Raw genomic sequence first — 15,725 nt, forward strand, 5'->3', positions numbered from 1 at the left:
TTTTAATTTTATTACGCAACTGAGTTTTTTGGATTTGGGTCTGTCAGCTTATCACGGCTTTACTTACTGGTAATTCTTAGTCTTTCTTGTCAAAACAATCCAAATTGTAAGGACATATACAGCCTTTCGGTCACAGGCCACACATTTTTAGGTGTTTCTGGTTGATTTGGATGAATGCTCTGTGTCACCTTCCATTTCCTTTTTCCAGCAGACACTTAAATGTATGTGTAATAATGTTGAAAAATATGATATTTGTGGAAATTCATGACTTCCTCCACCAAAAGAAAAGCTTCAGTTCTGGCTAAAGAAAGCTGTCATAAAACAAGAAGCTGCAACCACCATGCTTTTCCATTGGTTTTGTGTTATTTAGATTATTTATTTTGTAAATGCTACTGTAAAAAAAATGTATTCATCAGACCAGGTCTTCTTCTTCGATTGTTTCTTTCTTCAGGTTTGATATTTATGAGCCCATTGTATGTACCATTGGCAGACATGGCTCAGCGTGGTCAGTCTGATCTCCACCTACACAGTTCTATTATGAGGCAAACTACAATGCACTTGCTTCTAAAAACTTTCTATCATAGCCAGCATTCATTTTTTCTTTAATCTGTGATACAACTGGGCTAGCCGTCATTTCCCATGCACATTATTCAACCTTTTATACAGTATGTAAATCCCTTTGTTTAAGTTTTATTTGTGTCAGAATTTATTATACTACACCAGTGTCAAATGTCTAGTGTTTTAATTGTTTCTAAAACCCCGCAAAGGGCAAACATTCACTCAAACACTTGACCCTTGTCCAGACTGGGGAATCCCCACATTTTAAAGAAGGGAGGGGTTTAAAAAAACGAAAGTTAAAGCTCTTATAAATTCTTGAAGCAGAAATGCAAGCGAGAGAGAGAGAGAGAGAGAGAGAGAGAGAGAGAGAAAGAGAAAGAAAGAGAGGAAAAGTCCAATAAGAGGAGATTTAAAATTTTTAACAGAAGCAGTAGTATCTGATATTACAGTAGGACAGAAACAGGACACGTGTAGCTCTCATCCACTGACCACAATGGCTCAATATAACTTTATCAGTCTGTGCGTTGGTGTGTGGATCACTGCAGTCATCCTGAGCATCAACATGGATGGTTAGTATTGTTTTTTTTTTAATTATTATAATTATTTAAGAATCATGTATGTGTGTTTACCTGTATGCCCTTCTAGATTACAATATGCAGAATGGTAATTTAGTTAAATTAAACAAAAAAAAAGGGAATTAATTGCTTTTGGAAATTATTTTTCATTCATTCATACAAAATCTTCCAAATCTCTCTTTCTTCCTCTCTGTCTTTTAGTGTCTCTCGGAGAGCAAGCAGTGGATTGCTGTTTGAAGGTTAGCCATCATCCCATCCCGAAGCGCATTGTTGCCTGCTACCGTGAGCAGCGCAAGGGTGAGGGCTGCCTCATCAGTGCTGTTGTGTAAGTATCACAGGCATGTCATCAATGTGTGCAATTAGTGAGATTCTGGTCAGCACACCTTTTTAATTGTATAAAAATACTATAATAAATTTGCATTAAAAAAAGGTGAAACTCCATGCATCAGGTTATGAAGGGGATGAAAAAACAAATGGAGGGACAACCTTGTTTTGTGTTAAGGTTAACGTGCATTTCGATCACTAATCATTCGATATTACTGTGTTTTTATAAAGAATGCTCTGTTAGATTCCATTCATTCCTTCAATTCCGATTATGGAAGTAAGAAATGGTTGCTTTGTATTTGTGCTTTCAGTTTTCGCACTCGCAAAGGTCGTGAACTTTGTGCCCCCCATGATGTCGACTGGGTTGCAGACGTGATGAACGCAGTGGATGCCAGGCCAATGAATAAAAACAGGGTATATAATTTCATTTGAAATGATTTCATATGATCATGGTCATTAATCATTTTAATTTCTTTTATCATATGTAGACATATTAAAGTATTACATTTGTGCTAATTCATAGTGAAATTTGAAATATATTAATTTGTAAGTGTTTAATATTCACAACATTAATTATCATGATCTCAATGTGAAACTACTTGCAACGAGAAACTACAACTAAAACCACAGGCCACAAACCAGATGCTCAACTAATTCTCTTCTCTTTTTTTTCTCTTGATCTTGCAGGATGAGCTTTGTTCAGGCATGAAAGGCTAGGTTGCATGGGAACACATATGATCTGGTGAATAAAGCTGGAGGTCGACGTTTTTGAGATCATGGCAGCTAAAAAGCTAAATTCTATCCTTTGTTTTTGTTTGTTTGTTTGTTTGTTTGTTTTAGGACAGAATGCTTTCTCTGCAGCGTGCACATTTATATTACTTCAAGGTGTTTTTTTTTACTACCTATAAGATTTACTTAAGATACATTGACGTTCTATCAAACTGTGATGACTATAATATTTTTTCTTTCTATTAAAATTAGCATCATAGCAGTTGATTTAATTGTAGGTCAATCAATAAATGATTTAAATGAAGGAATAATCAAAACTATGGTATTTTTCTCAGCTTTCTGTATTTCTACACTAGTGTACTACAAACAAAACAAAATAAAACATACCAGCAGTAGCAAATCAATGTCCGTTTTTTTTTCTCTGTCCAACATCAAATTGGATTTTGGTTTCTGAAAGAGTGGTGAAAAACCTCGTTTAGAGTCTTACAGCCTCAGAGCGCACATTCATATTGACGTTTTATAAAGTTTGGGGTTTAAAAGTACATTTATTTAAATGTAAATTTGAATATTGCTTATGTATCTCTTTCTAATGTTTTTTATTTTATTTTTTTATTTTACCACCCAATTCACATCCTTGTAGTTTTGACCTAATGTAATAAAATGTTATGAAGGAAAAAAAATACTTGGATAACTGTGAAATAATAAATAAAGATTATTTCTGTTGAACATATCGCTTGCTTATTCTTTTGCTAAAGAAATATTATACTAGAAATATTAACATCTCTTAAAAAACAGTATCAGGAGAATAATAATATGTACTTTATTTTAACAGAATTATTCTATAATGTAATTAATATATAATTAATTAATAAAAGTAAATAAGAGTTGTAAATATGTCTTTTTCTTCTTTCGGCTTCTCCCATTAGGGGGCGCCACAAAGGCTCATCCTGTCCTCTGCATCTCTTTGTCTTCCTTCACCACATCCATAAACCTTCTCCTTGCCCTTCCTCTTTTCCCTCTTTCTGGTGGTTTCATCCTCAGCATTCTTCTACCGATATACCCCATGTCTCTCCTCTGCTCATGTCCAAACTATCTCAATCACAATCTAAATCATACAATACCGCAGGTCTCATCACGGTCCTATTAACTTTCCCTTTCACTTTTGCAGATACCCTTCTACCACAAATCACTCCTGCCACTCTTCTCCACCCACTCCACCCTGCCTGCACTCTATTCTTCACTTCTCTAATACACTCTCCATTACTTTGCACTGTTGACCCCATGTACCTGAACTCCTCCACCTTCTCCACCTCTTCTCCCGGCAACCGCACCACTCTCATTCGCAAACATCAAAGTCCACGGAGACTCCTGTCTGACCTCGTCCATCAACCTGTCCATCACCACTGCAAACAGGAAAGATCTTAGAGCCGATCCTTGATGCAGTCCAACCTCCACCTTACACCAGTCTGTCGTTCCTACTGCACACTTCACTGCTGTCACACTGTCCTCATACATGTCCTGCACCACCCTCACATACTTCTCTAACACACCTGACTTCCTCATACAATACCACAACTCCTCTCTTTCGGCACCCTGTCACACATGCAACTCCTTCTGACCTTCTCTATACTTCTCCATCAACCTTCTCAAAACAAATAAGGCATCTGTGGTGCTCTTCCTTGGCATGAACCCATACTGTTGCTCACAGATGATCACCTCTTCTCTCAGTCTGGCTTTCACTACTCTTTCCCATAACTTCATGGTGTGACTGATCAACTTTATTCCCCTGTAGTTACTGCAGGTCTGCACATCTCCCTTATTCTTAAAAACCGTTACCAGCACACTCCTTCTCCATTCCTCAGGCATCCTCTCAAGTTCCAAGAGTTGTAAATATGTAATAGCGCCCATACCCCAGGACACCAGGTGGCGCTATTCGTCTCACCGCTGTTAATAATTTCAACGAAGAACAGAAATCTCCAAACCGCTTTGCTGAATGATGATACAAACACGTCCAGCAAGAGCTTGTTTGTATTTTCTGTCTCACGCGTGGATACTTTTTGTGTTGCTTTTACAAGAAGATGTTAGATGTGATGTCGGTGAGCTGCGTTTAATTTGTTATTCTAATTTTTCATACTTAAGGTCAGATTAGTTCTATTAATGAAGTTGTTCTCGTTGCCAGGAGACCTTTGAAAGCTTTGGGTTGTGTTTTAATAACCCTGGTGCACTACACAAGCAGGACATCTACAGGAAGACTATATAGTGCATTATGTGCCGTGTTTGGGATGAAATCAGCTATAACCTAAAACCTAAAACAATGGTTTAATATCTTCAGATCTTGTTTGTGCCAATTGCATCAAATATTTATTCATCTTCATATTTAAACTGTGCATATTACACCTTTCACAGGCCTTCAGTGGTGTCCTACCTGAGTCAATCCACCTCTCAATGCCATCATTATGGTGGTACGGCTGGAGAAACCTTCAATATTATACAAAAACGCAGTATCGGAGAGCTCTGCCACACAGAGAGGAGTCTCGTACAGTGAGAATGAATGGCATTACTAAAGCAAGAAACCCAATGAACACAATTCAACACATCTCCATTCATTGCAGCCACATCTGCACCAGCCACCTACATCATCTCTAGCAGAAGCACTAATATCAACTTCATAAAATGACCCCGGGTTTTCCATCCATTACAGTTTTTCTGGTGACTTAAATTGTTTGTTTTTCAGAACGGAAACGATAAATTATTAATTGTTCATGAAAACAATTGTTTTGAACTATTTGGGCCGACTTTTTCTTACAATGTCCTGCTTTTCTTGAAAAGTTTGTCTTGTAAGTGTCCTTGGAAAATGTATCTGCGACTAAATTGATTTCTCCTCCTCCGTCAGCCATTCCTGAATGAAAAAAAAAAAAAACGGCTATTAACACGAATACATTTGAATTTGCAGTTTGCTACAGATGCAGTTTGCGAGCTCTTACTAGTGCGCTCACTGATCATCCGATCGAAGGATGTAAAAATTACATGATTGGATGCCATCTAGAAGGCCTCAGAGTGGCTAAATCCGATCTGATTGGTTAAAGCAACAGTTTTTTGCAACATGGAGTTTTGGCTAAAAGATCCTATGACCCTGGCAACATGTGATGTGATGACTAAAATCTGATTGGATAGAACCTTTAACCTTCTTAGGCCTTGCTGACCTTAATGGCCCGCCACTGAATTTAACAAGGTGTGAGAGTGAATAATGTTTTGTCTGAGCATTAAATATAAAGACATGACTCAAGCCCAAAAGACTCCATACTTACAATATGTACAGTGCCTGGGAAAAGTTTGGAAACACCTAGACTTTTATGGTTTTTGAGAGATGGATGCATGATTCTTTGGTTTCTATGGAACATTTAACAGTATGAAGAGTCACTTTGACTAAACAAATAAATACATCAAATGTTCCACATTATTTCCACTGATAAATCCTCTCTTAGCATGAATAACAGCTTTACAAACTTAAACAGTTAGATGAAATACTTTGCCATGCCTCTTGTAAAACTTGCCAAATGAGATTTTACTAGTTGTAGATTTCTTTCTGGCCTTGCAATCCCGTTTATCCCAGAGAAATTCAATAGGATTTAGGTGCAGTGACTGTACAGGCCATTCCATGGTAGATATCACTCCAGCCGAATGTTTGCTCTCAAAATAAAGCTTATAGAGCGCAAATGTACGCTTCGGCTCATTGTGTTGTTATATGTTGAAGTTGGTCCCTCAGTCCAGATGGAATTGCATGGTGTTGAAGTGTGTAATTGTAGCGATGTTGATTCAGTATTCCTTTCACTCGGGAATAAGTCTCCAACCTTCTCTGCCCCATAACAACCCCAAACAAATTATGAGATGAGAAATGATCATACTACTAATACACATGATAATTGCATACTAGACATCCTCGGACAATCTCAGTTTGCAGTGTCTAAGGAATACATATTAAACGAGGTAAAAAAACAACAACTCATTATTAAAATGTAAAAAAAACACACATTTCTGATCCTCTACAGAATGATTTAATTCAATTTGGGCTTTTCTATTTGAGATGGAGACTCATTTGAATGTAAGAAAGCTCCTGGAAATCTGCTATCAAACTCGCATCTAATATGTTGCTTTGTCATTTTGCAGTGTTTCTGCCTTCATTCCTTGTCGTTTCTGGCCCGAGAGCATCCGCCTTTCTGGTTGGGAACGTGACTAACGTGACTGTGTCTATCAACAGCGTCTCACCCTCCAATGCTACAGGTATGTTGCAGGATTGTGATTCGTAGACACGTTTTATTACATTACAAACTCTAAAAACAAATTATAGTACCACAACTATGTATATTTGGCTGTTTCCTGTCCGATAGGAAGCCTCCCTCCAGCCTCCTGTGTGTCATCTGGTGTCAGCCAATGGACTGTGTCAAAAGAGCATATGGGGATGGTGTGTATTTGCTGTTTATGGAGCAAGTGAATTTTTTAAGATAATTGTCAGTTAATAGATTGCTTATATTGCACAATTAGTCATTAATAAATCCTTTTCATTACAGCGACTCATTACGTTCGCAGTTGTCATTAATATTAAACTCAAAAGCTTGTATTCTGTAAGGTTTTCCTCTCATTTTCTGCCTAGTGTGAACATGCTGCTTTCCAGGGCAGTTTAGAAGAAAAGCACCATCCACCCTCTTTTGCATACATGAGCTCAAATGTTCTGAAAAATTTGGTGCAGTTAATACAAACCTTTCATACCACTTGTAAACTAATCCCAGCCTTCCATGACTCAGTTTCTCCATTAACCAGTGGTGTGTCTTCTACAGGACCAGAGCCTCCTGGTGCGTATTATTCTGAACCGAGGCCTACAGCTGTGCACAAGCAAAAATGAAACAAACTGCTGTGCCCAGCCGCTGTGCGTGAGAGAGACGGTCATGGTGTGTGCGTGTCTGGGCAACGTCACCCAGGCCATGCTAATCGTGCAGGCTCAGGTTTACGCCCAGCTACTTCCCAGTGGCCCTGTGTCAGGTTAGTAAACCTTTATTATAATTTTTTTTATTGTGACATTATAGGAGTGTAAACTGCTGATGATGGGCTCTTTCTGTTTTTGTAGAGAATAAAACTGTGATTCCTAACCAAGTTTTCCAGCCCCTCGGTCAGTGTCCATGTGACTTGACTGCAAAAGTGTGCGATATACGATGCTGCTGTGATCAGGTACATAAAAATGTCTACTCTGGGATTTTTTTTCGAGCATCATGCAATTATATTATGGCCTCGAATTAATTACAAAAACTGCACCAGACACCAAAATCTGATCCTGGTGTTAAACTTTTCTGTAGTAGTAAATCAGTAAAAAAAAAAATAAGGTATATCATATATTGCTATTCAGTTTTGAAACTTGTAAACTTTTAAATGATTTGCTTTCTAATTGACTCATTTTTGCTGTACAATACAAAATATTATTGGAATAATGGTGCAGCTTTGTAATCTAAGGGGTAAAGTTTGAAGCTATGATTTAAAGCAATGCATTTTTCTTTTTTTGGCAAAAAAACTCTGCAATGTTACAATTATCATTTAGTGACATAGAGCAAATAACAAATACTAAATTTGATTATGTTTAGTAAGATGCCAAAATTAGGATTATAAATATGATTTATTATGCCTCGCTGTAGCCTGTTGTAATAGTCATGATATAATAATGTATAGAAAAGCATACTGTAAATTTCTCAATATGCTGATGTGTAATTCCTACAGGACTGCACCCCAGAGCTTTTGTGGCTTTTTGCTGGTAATTGTCTGCCTGGACCATTTGGCGGAATGATTTCTCCTGTTCCTGACTACGTCTGCTCTGCTCAGTCGACTACCAATGCTCCAGATTGGTTCCCTTTTCTCTGCGTCACCTCTCCTTCAGAGAACAATCCGTTCCTTGGGCTTTTCTATGATGGCACTATTGTGTATATATGATATTTTTTACATTTTTTTTTTGTTTTATTGAAATTTTTTGTGAAAACCACTCTTGCTCTGAAGGTCTACTACTAAATGGCGTGTGTGTCTGAACGCTTTTACAGCACTCCAAAACCAGCTCCATCTTTCCAGACTCAGCAGGTGGCAGCACCTCTACCTTCTACAAAGTACCGCCAGGGGGTGCCCATCTTGACCACAGACAACAAGTACTTCACTATCCCACAGGTCATCCAAACAGAATTGTAGTTCATACACTATATGTAGATACACTATATGTTCATACACTATATGTACATGTAGACAAAAGTATTTGGACACCTGATTTTTCTAGCCATGTGCTTCTTCACTAAACAGTTACCACAAAGTTGTGGGCACAATATTGTATAGATACGTTCCAGCATGACAATGGCCTCCGAGCACAATGAAAATATGGTTAATATCTTTGGAATTAAATTGAACTCTGAATACACCCCAGACCTCCTCACCTCGTTACATCAGAACCTGACTTCACCCTTGTCTTTGCACCAAATCTGATTCCAAAAGCACATACGAATCTAATGGTCAGGTGTCCACAAACATTTGTCCATATAGTGTTATTCACATGCCGTCTGTCTAAAAGGACTTATGTACCTGTGTGCAGGTGTCTATGCTAGGGCAGTGCTTGGAGAAGGCTCCAGTAGCGTTCCTGCATAACTTTGAGGCTGTGTGTGTGAGAACTCTGCTTTCCTGCCCCACCGCCCTGGCTGGGCTCGGCGTGGCAGTGAGAGATGAACAAGGAGGTGAGGGGTGTCAAGCTCAAATTATCTGATTTATTTATTGTGCACAATAACCAAGGCTCTAAAAAATAAAACATTTTTAAATACATTGGTGGGTGGGATTTAAAGAGAAAACAGGCTATAAATAAATACTCAATAAATGTAAGCTTCATGTGTGTTCATATGTATAGGGGTGGTCAAAGTGTCCATCATGGATGAACTGGTCACAGATCTTATCCCTTTTTTATCGAGTCCTACTAATCCAGGTACGTTTATTTAAAAGATCTCCAACGTATCCTCTTTCGCCGGTTTTGATCTCTATCACTCTTTTTGTCTTTTTATTAATGGTTTTTTTTTTCTCTGTCTTTCCAACAGCTGAGCCACAGTTTTGTCCGAATGTGGTTCTGTCTTTAAGTTATAAATTTGAATGGAAGGGGAACGGCATCACGGCCATCAGTGTGACCCGCCGCATTGGAAACATTACAGTCAGTCCCGGAGGTGAGAGTGTTTGTTTCTGGGTTTGCATGTGCATATACAACTATATTTACATAACAGAAAATGTTAAGGTTTTTGTTGGTATTGATGAGGATGGACAGGATTAGAAATGAGTTTATTAGAGGGACAGCGCATGTAGGACGTTTTAGAGACAAGGTGAGGGAGGTGAGATTGAGATGGTTTGGACATGGGGTATATCAGTAGGAGAATGCTGAGGATGGAGCCACCAGGAAAGAAGGAAAAGAGGGAGACCATGAAGGGAGTTTATGGATGTAGTAAGGGGAAGACATTCAGGTAGTTGGTATGAAAGAGGCAGATGTAGACTGATGATACACTGTTGCGACCCCTAATGGGAGAAGCCGAAAGAAGAAAAAGAAGAGGAGACAGCAGTAAAGCCAGAATATTCTGGCGCCCTCTACTGGTCAGCTATTTTCATAAAGTTAACTACACCAATCATTGTATACATTGAACAAATAATTGCATTGTTTAAGGTTTATATATCTATCAGGGTTTAACTGTATATGATGATTGGTAAATATGGTCTAGTTTTGGTCTAGTTGAGTACTGAGTAGGGCTCATTTTGATGTCTTTAGCACTTAATATTAGTAAATTTGATTTGCAATTTTGATAGTTTGAAACAAAAAAAGTAAAGGTTTAAAAACTTTTTGACAATTACTTTTATGACTTATGAGTTTATGATGATTTTAACACCGTAAATTTCGAATTCTACTATAAACAGGAACCAAAAGCTTCCCACAGGATATAAATAAGATTGAAGATAAGTTACTAGTTAATAAGTTACACCATTTAACGATTTGGTTAAGGGCCTTTCTAAAGGACCCAGGAGCAGCAGTCTGGTGGTAATTTACTGTTATTAATATAATTGATATAGATTTAGTATAATTGTCTTATAATTTTGTGAGCTTATGCTGTACAAACCTTTACAACTGACAGTAGTTTTCTTAAAGCTCATATATTAATGTAGTGCGAGGTTATAACGTTATAATGACATTTTTAACTTTATATTATCACACTGGGAATCAGTCCACATTTTTATATGTAGTCATCAGCTAGCCTTTTTAACTTGCTCTATTAGTGCATGATTAACACTCTATTTCTCCTTTCTTCTTCTCTTTTTTCAGTGACACTGACAACCCGATACTCTGCAGTGTTTGTGAATGGAAATACTTCAGCTCAGCCTAACTCTGGCAACCCAGGTCTATCTACATTCCAGCACTTGTAATAAAACAGTAACTGGTATAAGTAGGTCTGGCTAACTTTTGAATTGTTTTATTTTTTAGGTTATCAAGTGGGAAGACCAGTGATTGGTGGAGTTTTGCTCAATGCAACTGGAGCTATTGAGAGAGCACCAATTAGCCTCTGGCAAGGAGGTGATGTCACAAATAAAAACTTTCCTGGGAAGTGCGATCTGTTTCAGTACCTGCTCAAACTCTTTAGAGCAAAGATTATTAGTAAAAGAATAACTAAAGAACACTCACTTTTTTATTAAAAAATGGAGTGTACTAGCCTAATAAGAATGACTATTTTATTTGACAGAAATAACTATTTTAGTTGACTAAGCCAAAAAGTTCTACCTAGCATAATGGCGTCTTTAAGTCTATATGTTTAACCACATGGTTTAATTATTGCACGGCTCAATTATTTTGCTTGGCTTCATCAGTGTCATGCCTTTTTTTTTTTTTTTTGTCAAGAAAGAGATTTTTTCCTTTTCTAATTATTAAACACACAGTTCTACTTATCAAATGCATCCAGGCTACAAATTTGATCACCCCTAACTTCTGTCTTGCATGCAGTGAGCAATGGCCTGTGCTCTTCAGCTGACCTGAGACCAGTTCTCTATGGAATAAACTCAACCTCTGGGTGTCTGATGCCTGTCAGTTTGCTTAACCTGACTGAGTGCAGCCAGCTCAGGTGAGCACTATATTCTACTGAACTCTCCACTGTTTGTAGTAGATCAGCTCCAAGAGTAACAAACGTCCTTACTACTCAACAAAGAGTTTTCACATAGACTTAGACAGTGTAAACAGGATCAAACCTTCAACATACACACACAAACACACACTGGGTATATACTTTACACAATCATTTTACAAAATACCCTTTAGGCTTCTTTTGCAAAGGTTTGACAGTGGAATTAGTTTTTACCGCAGGAATTTTAAGTTAGATAAACTTCCATTTTAACCTTAAACGGGAAGCAAAACTAAAAAGAATCTCGAATACCAAACAGGTCTTGGGTTGTTGACCTCATTAAATGTTTTTACTCGGAACTAGAGATGCCCAGAAAAATTTGGCTGAAAATTCTGGATACAATTGGTAAAAATTACATTTACAAAACATGTATTTGAAAAGAACTAAATTTTTGTTTAATTGTACAATGACTATGACCAAGTTATTAAGACAAAGACATTGGTACTTTGCATATGACTTATAGAGTACAGCACTGGGGATTTATTTCCACAGAGAAACTGTCCGGTCCTCTTTGGCTGCTTTAGTCCCGGCTACATTGGTTTCCAGATCAGGAAATCCAGATTTCTCCACACTGACCAACTGGACCCGGATGACTAGTGAGTAACAGAATCATTTTATGATTGTTAGAATTTACTGTGAGATTAGGCTTTAAAGTTTTGGTACTTACTATATGGATTTCTAAATGCTACTAAAACATTATCTTTACTGTAAACTGTATCGTTAGCATATAATTAAATTGTGAATTCATAGTCTAAAAAAAGCATATAAAAAGTTAAAGTTTTGAAATGCTATTGCATTTACATATTTTAGTAAATAACCATTTCCAGAAATGTGGCCTGTGGCTTGTATTTGCATATTGGATAGTGATTGGCTCTTATATCTTATGATCTAATAACATGTCACTGTTACATATTCAATACTAATTCAGTGGTAATAAATATTTAAATTTTTATTACATTTTTCTTATAAAATCGCTTCCCTTTTGTGAAATATGTAGTACAGAGCTCTAATCAGACAGCAGCAGGCACCGGGGGCGTTTGCTCTGGCATTCCAGCTCACCTACACATTCACATCAGAAGCATCGTCATGGGAACCATAGGCGGGATACCACAAAAAATGATTCAGGCTGTAGAGTTGAAGTATGTCAATATGTAATCATCTTTTAATTCTTATTGCTGAATGTACACAAAATCTAATTTCTTCCTCTGTTAGTTTTAAGGTGTCTACATGGAGTTTACAGTGTGGTGCAGCTCAGGGAACCATCTGTATGACCCCAGATCTGACACAAACATTCCCTGTGACCTCTTCTGTGACTTTCACTGAGGCTCCCATCAACACACAATCCCCAATGTCCAGGTAGGTCAGGACCGTTCACAGGTTATGAGCGTGCATTGAACTCTGCAACTTTTATTGATCTCTGCCGAATGCTGCATCTCTTAGGAAACATTTTTAGTTTCATTCAAACAGGCTAAAATAAATAAACAGAAATAAATCATGCTTATTGTAACCTTTAGAGCTGAAGTATTAAAATCTAGAAAGCCTCTGGTTCCACCATGTCTCTGACCATCTATATATCTCATCTTGTCCTGCATTGTGTATAGACTAGAAAGGTAACTAAATGTATCACTTTGCTATAATGACAAAATTTGGGATTATGGGTAATTTAGTGAGGTTTACTATCAGGTGGAGTTATCAATGCCTAATGATACCGCATAAGCAACAATCCATCACACTGCGTTTTAAATGCACCTTTGGGCATTTTTCATCTTCCAACTCAGAGATATAATCAATTACCCCAGGGTTGGTTGCTTTATTACCCCCTTTACTGCTCTCTGTCTTTGCCCATCCGAGCCTTTTTGTTTAGCAGCTGTGGCATGTTTCTCGATTACAGTGTTGGACTTTGTATGCTTGGAACCTGATCACTGTAATTACTTCAGTGCACACTTCCGCACTTGGATCCTCACAGCCCTGCTGAGTCAGACTTCCTCCCTTGGTTTAGTTTCAAACCAAATCCAAAAAAGTAGTTTTGCATAATAGTAAACCATGGTGGGTCAGAAGGTGTCGCTTTATTATCTATAACTGTAAATCTGTAAGGCAAATCACAAATATAGTTTAGTATTTATGCACTTAAAACATTAGCATTACTATAGCAACAAGTAATTCAGGTTGAAGTGTACTGTACTTTCTGTATGACCGTGATATATGCAAGAAGAAGAAAGAATGTTTATTTAACTTTAACAGAGAGAGACTCCCGTCTCAGTCACTTTGTAACCGTCAGAGATAAAGCCATAATGTTTTTTTTGGGTTGAAGGTGGTTTCCTTTAACCCATGGACCATACAAAGGGGACACAAAAGCTACCAATGAAATTTTATAGCTTGCGTCTCTAGTTTTGAGAGTAAAAAAAGAGAGTGTTAAATATTTATAGATGTTATAAACAAAGTGATAACTATATACTAGTTTGTTTCATGGATCTTCCACAACGTTTAATGTGATTGAAAGACCCTTAACAGCAAGGCCCCTAGCCCCATAGCTGCTTAGATGAATGGATGAAATAAACGTGAGTCGCTCTGGAAAACAGCGTCTACCAAATGCCATAAATGTAAATGAACCAGTGGCGCCAATGGCAAGGCAAAAATTCCCTGAAATGGTATGAGGAAGAAACCTTGAGAGGAACCAGACTCAAATAGGAACCCATCTTCCTCTGGGTCGCACCGAAAGTCAGTTCATTATAAAGCATTCCAGCATCCCAGTATGTGTACATCTAATAAAATAATCAACTGTTGAGCCAATGTGCTTTAGTTATTTAGTTCTTACATGACATCTGAACGGAGTTTTGTGTCGTAATTCCTCACTTCGAAAAAGTGAATATTACAATTTGCACAGAATAATAATAATAATAATAATATGCAATTCTTATCTTCTGTAACTTCTCCACTACAGATTTAGCATTAACTTTACAGAGTTTGACTGTGACAGGAATGATGTGTGCTGGCCCGAGCTTGCCTTCCCTCTCACACCTTATTACACTGGTGAGACCTCACGTGATATACAGGCTTGAATTTATGTATTCAGTGTTGTATATTTATTTTTTAAGTTTGTTCATTGAAGCAATAAACAATTATTATAAAAGTTAAGAAGTACTATTTTGTGTGTGTGTGTGTGTGTGTGTGTGTGTGTGTGTGTGTGTTTTGCTGGCAGGTGAGCCGTACTCTCAGGCTTTGGCTAAAGGACTCATCCTTGTCTTCTTCTTCATCGCTGCATCTGTTTTAGGAACACCGTGGAGACAAATTAGACAGGCATGGAGCAATAGCTCACTTTAATGTGTGTGTGTGTGTGTGTGTGTGTGTGTGTGTGTGTGTGTGTGTGTGTGTTTGAGAGAGAGAGAGAGAGAGAGAGAGAGAGAGAGAGAGAGAGAGTTTTTTGCAAGGAAAAAAGTCGATTATTATTATTATGATTCAGTATTGAGTCATACTGCAGTCATGAGGCTTTTTCTCAGAAATGTATTTTCACCATTTTTTATTAGTTATATCACTGATTTTTACACTTATGGTTTTTTTTCTGAAAACCCACTGTATGAAAATGCATAGCTGTTTCTAATATTTATTACACTGTAATGTATAAAATTGATTGAGGAATAAATTTGAATTGCTTTTTTGTGCTTTATACAAAGTTATATCGGCATTTATTTATTTTTGTTAATTTTGGTGAGGCTCATTGAGTAGCCAGACATGTACAGGTTATTTGATGTTCACTTTTTTTTTTAAATGCTAAAAAATTTAAAATAATAAAAATAATGTAATAAAACAAAAATTAATTTATCTAAAGACATTAGCTATAGAGATAAAGACCTGAACTTTACAAAATGCACTAACAGCACAGTGCTCAGGCAGCCATCTGCCTCCACATCTCGATGATCTTTAACCGCTGCATTCTACAAACGCCTATAGTCAACAGTCTTCCTATTTATGAATTGACTGACCCCTTCCTGTTTTGTATTGTTCTTATTTGCATGCTAATTTGAATTATTTTCTATCTCCTTAGTAAAACTGTTGAATGTATTTGCATCTGTCTGCCCTCCTTGCAGGATTCCCCTGAGCAAATAAAATGGGTTCTCTTTGTCCAAGATGGCTGCTCTCATAATGGTATTTGGTTACAGTGTTCAAATATGCATTAGTTGCTTCTTAGTTACTTTAGTATGCTACCTACACTGCAATAGTATAAGTATACAAACACACAACACAAACCATGTACCATGCCCCTGAGCCCTCAACCCCCTGTGCTCCAGGGATGCTGTATCATGGCTGACCCTGCGCTCTGACCCCAGCT

General features: G+C 37.5%; 2 protein-coding genes across 4 annotated transcripts; both read left to right on the forward strand.

Moving 5' to 3' along the window:
• The first annotated feature begins 1,051 nt into the window (after window positions 1–1,051).
• Window positions 1,052–2,174, forward strand: LOC124380914 (C-C motif chemokine 20-like). The gene is made up of 4 exons (XM_046842230.1): window positions 1,052–1,127; window positions 1,335–1,458; window positions 1,769–1,871; window positions 2,145–2,174. The coding sequence occupies exons 1-4, from the start codon at window positions 1,052–1,054 to the stop codon at window positions 2,172–2,174; spliced, it is 333 nt and encodes a 110-aa protein (XP_046698186.1).
• Window positions 2,175–4,153: 1,979 nt separating this feature from the next.
• tctn2 (tectonic family member 2) lies at window positions 4,154–15,680 on the forward strand. 3 transcript variants are annotated; one of them, XM_046841411.1, is made up of 19 exons: window positions 4,154–4,282; window positions 6,354–6,467; window positions 6,575–6,648; window positions 7,022–7,223; window positions 7,309–7,409; window positions 7,950–8,149; window positions 8,264–8,384; window positions 8,800–8,938; window positions 9,106–9,180; window positions 9,290–9,412; window positions 10,552–10,626; window positions 10,711–10,800; window positions 11,224–11,341; window positions 11,891–11,994; window positions 12,396–12,537; window positions 12,611–12,754; window positions 14,340–14,428; window positions 14,598–14,695; window positions 15,484–15,680. In XM_046841411.1, the coding sequence occupies exons 1-19, from the start codon at window positions 4,180–4,182 to the stop codon at window positions 15,571–15,573; spliced, it is 2,202 nt and encodes a 733-aa protein (XP_046697367.1). In that variant the 5' UTR covers window positions 4,154–4,179; the 3' UTR covers window positions 15,574–15,680. The 3 variants fall into 3 exon arrangements, with proteins under 3 accessions (XP_046697367.1, XP_046697369.1, XP_046697368.1); XM_046841413.1 differs by having other exon boundaries at window positions 14,598–14,740; window positions 14,776–15,522; XM_046841412.1 differs by having other exon boundaries at window positions 14,598–14,736; window positions 14,776–15,522.
• Window positions 15,681–15,725: the final 45 nt, after the last annotated feature.

The sequence above is a fragment of the Silurus meridionalis genome, chromosome 27 (genome assembly GCF_014805685.1).
Source record: "Silurus meridionalis isolate SWU-2019-XX chromosome 27, ASM1480568v1, whole genome shotgun sequence".
Classification (NCBI taxonomy): Eukaryota; Metazoa; Chordata; class Actinopteri; order Siluriformes; family Siluridae; genus Silurus; species Silurus meridionalis.